Consider the following 9,598-nt stretch of genomic DNA (forward strand, 5'->3'; position numbering starts at 1 on the left):
TATGTGCGCATGTGTATATGCATGTGTATGTGTATATGTACCGGTATGTATGTGTGCATGCATGTGCGTATATGTATGCATGCATGCTTATTTTCCCCTCTTTTTTGTTTTGTTTTTCCTATTATCTTATCATCTTATTTACTACATTTTCAATCGTCTCCCCCCAGGGCCAGTGGGTGGGTGTGTATACTGCATGTTAGGGTTTGTTTTGTCTTTCTGTATTTTGTTGTATGTTGTGTTTTGTTCCTTCGTTTGTTTTGTGATTGTATGTACAGTACCCCTGTATGTCCTGTATTCTAAAATGGAAAAAAAGTTCAATACAAATATAAGTTATAAAAAGAAACTGTGAGTGTGACTGCTTTTAAGTTACCAGTGATTGATTGACACAAAGTGTTTGCTTCATGTTGATTCAGACATAAATCCACTCTCATAATTGATGCCTTCATATCTGACAAAGAAACAAACAGATTTCAGTATCTTTTGTATTTTGAATACCATTATAGGTTTAATAGATGTGAAGTAATGTCTGGTCATTCCAATTACAGTTTGCCAGAAGCAGGTACATTAACTGCCAACATTTCATTATAAATTGATTTAATGGAGCTGATGTACCCCTGCCAGATGATAATGGAATGTAATATAATATTATGTAATGTATGTAAGAATGTAAGAATATGACAGTTTGGGTTCATTTATCCATTAGGATATTAACACAAACACCCACACACACACACGCACACACACACACACACACACACACACACACACACACACACGCACGCACGCATGCGCGCACACACACACACACACACACACACACACACACACACACACACACACACACACACACACACACACACACACACACACACACAGTCAGAGAGTATTACAACCCAGAACATTGAACAACATTGACATCTTGTGGTCATTCATCCTGGCTAACTTCACCCTAATGCTTTTCACAGCTGGATATTTTGATATAGGTATACAGGAGCCATGCATGCTGGCACACAACAACACCTAGACCTGAACCTTTGCGTCATCAAAAAAAAAGTGATGACTCATCACTTTTTCACAGTTTTTTGAGAGGCCGAAATTTAGCCCAAGGAATGTTTTTCATGCAAAACAAATGCTTGCAATGGATTCAGAATCATGAAGAACGCCTAGTTTGACGCCTCTCATGCTACTTAAAGCAGATTTGTTTCTTTTTTTAATATTTTTCTTTTCCTGTATAGTGAAGTCCATGGGACAGTGAATATACAAATAGCCAACTCTTTTTTGCGATGTTTCCGGCAGAGCAGGCCTCAGATTCTGTGGACCTTAATGACCAAACTAATAGATAAAACAGAAATAAAAAGTATGACATCACAGGTTCAACCCTATTCCTTGAGCTTTTGGGCTTGTGGGTCCCTGACTGCTAGTATGCCTAACGTCTTTTTGTGAGACGCACCTGGAGCCTCACCTGAGAGTTGCAGGCCTCAGGGCCCACACCTTAACTGCTCCTGTATCAGGTCTTGACTTGGACCTGTCTCTACTAAACAAGGACCAGATGCCTGATAACACTTGTGTGAGAAGCTGTGCAGCTTTTCTGCAGAGGCTGAAGGCTTTTGCAGTGCATGTGACCCTCAACTCACACACCGCACACTGTAACCGCATTGTATCCCCAGATGGGAAAGCAGTGATGCTTGGATACTTCAGAGATATTTAAATATCACGCAGTCTTGTCAAAGGAAGGGTTCAGGTCAGGGACATTTTACTTTGAGGTTTACTTTCAGGTAAAGGGAAAGACTAGTTGGGCTGTAGGAGTTGCAAGAGCGTCTGTTAACAGAAAGAGACCTGTCAGCATGTCTGTTAGGAATGGATGCTGGGTCATGGTTCTGGATGCATATGGCTCAGTGTCTAATGTGTTCAATCTGTCTGTTCAATCAATGAGAAACCATAGGCTGTGGGGGTCTTTATAGACTGGTCTTATTTACAGCAGTGGTTCTCAACCTTTTCAGGCCGCGACCCCCAAAATAATCGTATTTGAACTGGGGACCCCCAAAATAATCGTATTTGAACTGGGGACCCCCAAAATAATCGTATTTGAACTGGGGACCCCCCCACCCTGCACAAGCACTTAGAATTGTAGGAGTTGGCATTACATTTAGCTTGACTCAATCTATTTAATTGTGAAAATTCCCTATAAAAAATTCAAGGTTCACCATTTCTACCTCGACAATTGCCTTGAAAATTTGACCAATGTTTGACCAGAGGTACTTAGCCTCGGAAACCCAGACTTTATTAAAAAGGTCTTTAAAGTCCTTACATTGTCACTTTAGAAATGTGCAGATACCCTGTATATATACACTTATACTGTGTGTTTGTCTGTTTACTGTTGAGTGAGAAAACAATGTTAACATTTGGCCAAACTAATTTGGGGACCCCTCTGGGGGTCCCAACCCACAGGTTGAGAACCATTGATTTACAGTACCTACTGAATGGTCATTGTGACACCTACTGTACCAGCAGAGGGCATCAAATGTTCACATCTTGTGTACATACAGCTACATAAGCTTACAATATGTGCATTCCCAACATGGCAGACAGTGTAGTAGTAACTAACCACTAACTAATAGAGACTACGTTTGTCTGCACCTGTAAACATTGTCAGCATCTGTACTGTGACTGTATAGTACAGACATAAAATATACATATTGGCAGTCGATGTACAGCAGCTGTAACATGGTAGTGCCCCTCTGGGATAAAAACACTTTGAATCAAATTTGCTCTTGTCTTAAGTTTGGAGGCTGGCTATGTAACTGCTTAGGATAAAAGTGACGGACACATTTTAGCAGTGCGGCAGCACAACCTTGAGAATGACTGAGGAAGTAAAGACATTCACTGCTGATGAAATCGCCCTTAACACATCTGACGAGTTTTAGCTTCATAGTTGTGACTGGAAACATTTCTTGCTTTAAAAATACCAGCTCAGTGCAGTGGCTTTGTGGTTAGAGTGTCCTGAGACTGGGACTCATACCAAGTCTATAAAATGGTACCTACTGCCTCCCTGCTTGGCACTCGGCATCAAGGGTTGGATGTCCCATAGATCTAAAAAGCTAGTTACCTCTTCCACTGCTGCAGTTGCTTAATTGGAGCGACTGGTAAAAGGATAGGCGGAAGTGCAAAAGGCACGCTGCCACTCAAAGTGACTACTGGCCAAGAGCTATAAATGTTTTTATACATGATGGACCTACTGTATGTTCCTGTATTTTATCATTGGCATTTTAATGGAACTTAGATTCAGACTGACGAGTGTCAGTTTGTTTGTATGAATATTGTCTGTTGTTTATGTTGTGATGTTTTATGTGGACCCCAGGAAGACTAGTGACCGTGGAAGGGGATCCGAATAAATGAAGATTTTACATCCCTGCATCAGAATGAAAACAGAACAACAGAAACAGTACAGAAAATAAAACTAAAATAAAATAAAACATCCCCAGCTGCTCTTACTATAACTGGTGTGATTATACGATTAGGCCTGACATTTGGCCCAGTACAGTTGTTGATTCACTCTCATCTTCGTAAGCACATACTGATTCACTTGACACCATGGCCATCAACTGCTTAATCAGATGGGCTGACGCCTGTGCACAATGGTACAAGATGCATTTGTTGCTTTCCTGCTTTTCCATTTTTCATATCTTCTGGTCATGTGTTCACTCCAGTACTGTATCCTCTGTATGTGATCAACTTAAGAACTGAAGAATCGTGTGATACTGCCTGGTGTCATCTTGTTCTCCGAGCTCGCAACTCAACTGAACCATCACTCACCATTCTAGTTAGAGGGGGACTCTTAGGACTGAATGGAGGGTCAACTCAATTCACAACAAGTACTGTAGGCTAACCATCGTCAATTAACAGCAATATTGACTAGTGTCAGTTTAACAGTTCATATTAGGAACCTTATTTTGCATTAATTCCCTGCGTTAGACAACAGTGCACTACCCCCTGCTGGTGTTACTGTAACAACACCCAGCTCCCACCTCCTCCTTCCTCTTTCCTCCTTCCAGGACACAGACCACAGACCAGTACTCTAATCCAGGGGTCTTCAACAGGGGGTCCGGGACCCCTAAGGGGTCCTCAGAGTTACTACAGGGGGGTCCTCCAAAATCTTTGTGTGATAGAAACAATTTTTTTCTCCTTTTTATATTAACCACCTGAACCCTAGCGTCCATATTCTGAGAACTTTAGCCAAAAATAGCAGATCTACAAGCTCACAACGCCTCGCAGATCGCCTATTTTTGGCAAAGAGGTTTGGTGTAGAGGGGAAAAAGTGCAGACTGATTACAGAGTGAAAGGTCAAGTTTTTTAAGTATTGACGGTTCAAGTGGATAAATATCTGAAAACACAAATTGACATGAATCCAAAATACACTGATGATCGTGCTGTCAAACAATGAAACTATGATAAGTGGGGGTCCCTGCTTCATCTCTCTCTCGACTAAGGGGTCCTTGGCCTGAAAACGTTGAAGACCCCTGCTCTAATCTCTGTCAACCTGGCATCCATGTTTATTTAGTAGGGCGTAAGTGGCTACTAGTATGTATCTCTGTGATCTCCAATGTAGTTTTCTACTCTAAACTTTATGAATGATGCACATTAGTGCTTTTTACAAAATGAAGTATCAAAGATCGGTCAGCACTCAGCAGTCTTCAGCAGCCCTGACCGGGGCCTGACATAAGTGCAATATTATTCCCAGTTCAATTCTGTCCGGATGCCTGTGTTAGATGTTGTTCCTCCTTCCTGGCCTCAGCTTCCTGTCTCTCTAAACTGTCTAGTGTTACTTTTTTCGTATTAGAATCAGTTCGACAGTATAGTACCTTTCACAGATCTACAGTAGGCTGAAATATACAAGATTCTAGCAGTAATGTTAGAATCTTTCAGATTCAAACTTGTTTTTTCGCACTGACCACCAAAAAAACAACATTTCGCTGGAGAACGCAACCCCAGACCTCAGCTCAAGAAAGTGACACACTTCTTGCTCACTGTCTCTCGTGACACAAGGGCCAGATGCATGAATCACCTCTGTGCCGCAGACGTGCCTTGTGAGATACGTCTTTCCTGTTCACGCCACACTTAAAGGGAAGTGGAAGCTTGCTTGTGCAGCACTTTTCTCCCCCCCTTCTCTGTCTGTGGTGTGGACACGCACCATCATCATCTGCTTACACACGCACACGGCATGAACGCCTCAATCTCTTGGGAGTCCTCGGGAGACATGGCCCCTGAGGACTTCGCTGGTGGGACAGTGACGACGTGTGTGATCCTGGGGCTGTCCTTCCTGGTGGGGGCTCCTGGGAACCTGCTGGTGATCTGGACCATCCTGAGGCACGTCAAGCAGCGCTCCCACACCGTGGTGCTCATCCTGCATCTGGCCGTTGCTGACCTGCTGGTGCTCATCACCCTGCCTCTGTGGATCTACTCTATGGCCCGCTCCTGGGTCTTCGGGGAGGCCTCCTGCAAGGCCATTGTATACGTCATCTACGTCTGCATGTACAGCAGCGTGTTCCTCATCACGCTCATGAGCGTGGAACGTTTCGTGGCCGTGCGGCATCCTTTCACCTCGGCCGGCTGGAGGCAGAAGAAAGCCCTGAACAAAGTGCTGTTGGCTCTTTGGGCCACGGCGTTCGTTTTCAGCATACCCGTCATCCCGACCCAAGTGCTTGGTAGTGCAGAAGATGGTGATGACGAGGAGCTCCACTGTCTGTTCAGGTACTACTCCTCTGACGGCCAGGAGTTGGTCTGTGTGTTACTGGAGACACTGGTGGGCTACGTGATCCCTCTCTCCATCCTGGTGGTCTGTTACAGCTGCCTGTGCAGTCGAATCGCCCAGATGACACTCAAGTCGAAGCGCAAATCCACAGTCCTGATCGCCACCATGGTGATTGTGTTCGCCGTGTGTTGGACCCCACATCACGTCGGGAATGTACTGTCCATCATCTGCCTGGCCATGAAGGGTTCCTACCCAGATGCAGCACTCATCTTGGAGGGTGCCAGGGGCACCATGGCCTTCATCGCCGGAGCCATGGTCTTCATCAGTAGCACCATCAACCCTATTCTCTACATGTTCGCGGCACGCTCGTTCCGGAGCTCGCTGCGAGACACGGGCATCCAGAAACTCTTTCACCACATCTCCAGCACCTCGCCAGGTGAAGGCAATAAAGAGTCCTTGTCCTTTGTGTCCAAGAGACAGAGCAATCAGAGCCACAGCTCTCAGTGCGTATCGGAGCCCATAGAGCAGATGGACGTCCTTGTGAACATGTGTGACAAAGCTCCATCGTAACATTGTAAAAGGGTGCTGTGGTGCTGTGTGTCACCGATAAGTGTGTCTGTCTGTCTGTACACATGTAGATTACTGTATATTTGTTTTAGCATATAATTTTACTGTAAATTAAGCTTTTCAGACAACTCGTGTTAAAATGGTATGCAAATATGTGTTCCATGTGCCAAATGTATTAACCACAACCTATACAGACTTTGGCATATTATACCAAATAAAGAAAATAGGCACGTGAGCTTGTAGATGTTCTTTTATGGTTCTTTTTTAATCAAATATATTTAAAAAATCATAATAAAAGAAAATAGAAAATGTGCCCAAAATATGGACTATGGGAGGGTTCATGTGATAAGATAACATAATGTGTTTTACTTTGTAGGCTAATTGATCTTAATATAAACATATTTTTGTATATTTGTCTGTAAAAGATATATTTATATAAATGAAACAAAATGATAAAACTTATTTTAGATGTTAATAAATATCATAATAAATTATATCCAAGTCACATCCACGTGTTTTTCATTACATTAAGGCATAACACATCTCTGTATATACAGATAGGCTACCATAGGAGTTATTCTTTTTTTAATATAATTTCTGTTTATACTGTATAACTTCTTTTCTGAACACTTATATAATTAAATGTGCACGATTCATTTAAAATCAGAACATATTATTGTCAAGCAACGCCATCCACACCAATGTGTATTGCATGGGTTTCATCTGCTTGATTTGTGGCCGAACCTTAGCCTATATTTATTTATTATAGACCCTAATACACTAATAATTAATACACTGCCTGAGCCATCATTACGGACATTTGCAGTCTTCCTGTTTGTGTGAATTGTATTTACAGTATTTGTTATGAATTTGATATATATGATTAGCAGGAGTCATCACCATGCTGGCCTATGGTGGCCATTTTTGTCAAAATTAAAAAGAATTTCCACAGACATACAACAAGTAGACTGACAAGACCTAGCCCTAAATGACCATTACCGGTCTGAAACTCTGAGAGTGTACAAAAGGTCCATTTGTTCCATTTGTGTTATGGGAGTCCTTAATAAAACGCCAACCGCTGTCTTCTCAACCTTTTCAGGCCGCGACCCCAACTGGGGACCCCCCACCCTGACGAGCACTAAGAGTGGAGGCATTACATTTTGTAGGCCTATACGGTTCTAAACGCGAGGCGTTGTGAGCATGTAGATCTGCTATTTTCACAATTTCTGTCTATAATATTTGACAATATGGCCAATGTTTAGTTTTGTATTTTACAGGTATTAAAAGGGTATTAAAAGTCCTTAAATTGTCATTTTAGAAATGTGCAGATACCCTCTATACACTTATACTGTGTGTTGGTTTGTTTACTGTTGAGTGAGAAAACAATGTATCATATTAAGCCAATCATCTGGGGACCCCCCAAAATAATGTGTTGAACCCCCCCCCCCCCTGGGGGTCCCGACCCACAGGTTGAGAACCGCTGTCTTAGTACACTGTGTGTCATAGTAATTCTGATTGTCAGAAAGGAGAGTAGAGCTAGGCAGAAATGTCAATTTGACTGATGCAACTATGCTAACGATATTCTGAAGAAACCCTGGAGACTTGACATTCAGTAATCACACAGGTCTTATGATCAAAGTAAGAGCATTATGCCTAATAGGCCTAATGGTGTGGCCAAGTCTTGCCATGGACACATTTGTCTGTGTACCGTATTGATGACCCCATGAGATATTATTCCACTGAATTCCTCCGCTCTGCAGCAGCCAGAGTGCGACAGCAATTCCACTTCCCTCATTATATGGATATTGCAAAATGAAGTATTGCTTGGGTTTCCTTTGGAGAACATTAAAAAGCGGAATAATGCCTTACCCGTTGTCATGGTGATATAGCATTTTTCCAAGGCCCTTCACAGTGTTACATAAACCTTAGACTACTTAGGTGGAAATCAAGTGTGCATTTAAATGTGGACTTAATCTTTAGTTTTTTGCTTAAAATATTAAGTTTTTCAAGCTCTATATTCTGATAGTATTGCTATAGAGCAGGGGTCGTCAACGTTTTCAGGCCAAGGACCCCTTAGTTGAGAGAGAGATGAAACAGGGACCCCTACAACCTTTTCATAGATTCCATATAGTTTCATCCCCCTGTTGAAGACCCTTGCTATAGAGTGTTTTTTCAGTGGGGGTCTCCCTGTCTCTCTAGCTCTTTAGTAAATAGAAAATACACATGTCAAACATACAGTAGGCTACTTGTGTCATCACTTTCAATTTAACTTGTTTAGTCTGTAGGCCTATCCTGTACGTGAGTTCTCTGTTAAAACTGGTATGTCAATTCCTGAACTCAAAATGCATTTTCAGTTTACTAAAGAACGGAGAGATACCCCTGTTACTGAACAAACACTCTCATTATCAGATAGTTGCCTACTATGTAGACTTAATTGACACTTTGAGACTGCAATTAAAAAATAGAAGGGAAAAAATAAATCCCTTGCTCTACCGTTAACTCTAACCTTCAACTTCTCTTTATGTGTCACAACACAGGTTTACAGGTAAGTAAAAGTATACATATTCGTCACCAGCCACTGCATAAGCCCTGACATGGACAAGTTGTACTAGCTTAAGACCAGTAGGTGGCAGTGACAGTACTGTATTTTTGTATGCACATTTAGGTACTTTGCTCTCAATGCAGTCACAACAATATTAACATGCTTTCATGTTTTATGCTACATTTACAGCACTGCCCTGATGGTTCTAGTTAGTATACACAACAACACGAGAGCCACAGTGTTCTAATCAGCACAAATGAGGGTACAAGTACTCCTATTACTAGTATAACATAAAAAGGAAAATGAAAATAACTAATGTAATCATGTGATTCTGGATCCATATGATTCATCTATGACATATAACTCCAACATTGGGCAAGGTTTAAGCCTGGCCAGATCCCCAATTGACTTCATTATCTAATTAAAGATAAATATCTCAAAAAGGTAATTTACTTACTTTTTGTATCCAACATAACATTTTGATAATAAAGATAAAGGTATTGGAGTTACTTTTGTGGCCCACTGGCAGTGTCAACAAGACATTTGGCACTGATCCAGCGGTTTGCAAGTCTAATTTATGACTAAATTTAGATTAGCGCTGGACTGGCTCTGGACAGACATACAGACAAACAGACAGACAGACACATGGACCCTTTCTAGACAGTGGAGGATCCACCGATCCAGCAACATAAAAGTGTTTGTCTGGTTATGAACAATTTGTCCCATGTTTATAAAAATCA

At 41.9% G+C, this 9,598-nt stretch overlaps 1 protein-coding gene across 1 annotated transcript; it reads left to right on the top strand.

Annotated features, from left to right (window-relative positions):
* Positions 1–5,254: 5,254 nt before the first annotated feature.
* LOC308288504 (leukotriene B4 receptor 1) lies at positions 5,255–6,356 on the top strand (the record flags this gene model as incomplete). Its single annotated transcript, XM_080729960.1, has 1 exon — positions 5,255–6,356. The coding sequence occupies one exon, from the start codon at positions 5,255–5,257 to the stop codon at positions 6,317–6,319; it is 1,065 nt and encodes a 354-aa protein (XP_080586086.1). The 3' UTR covers positions 6,320–6,356.
* Between the last annotated feature and the right edge of the window lie 3,242 nt (positions 6,357–9,598).

Source organism: Nannobrachium achirus (assembly GCF_963921795.1).
Source record: "Nannobrachium achirus genome assembly, chromosome: 7".
Lineage (NCBI taxonomy): Eukaryota > Metazoa > Chordata > Actinopteri > Myctophiformes > Myctophidae > Nannobrachium > Nannobrachium achirus.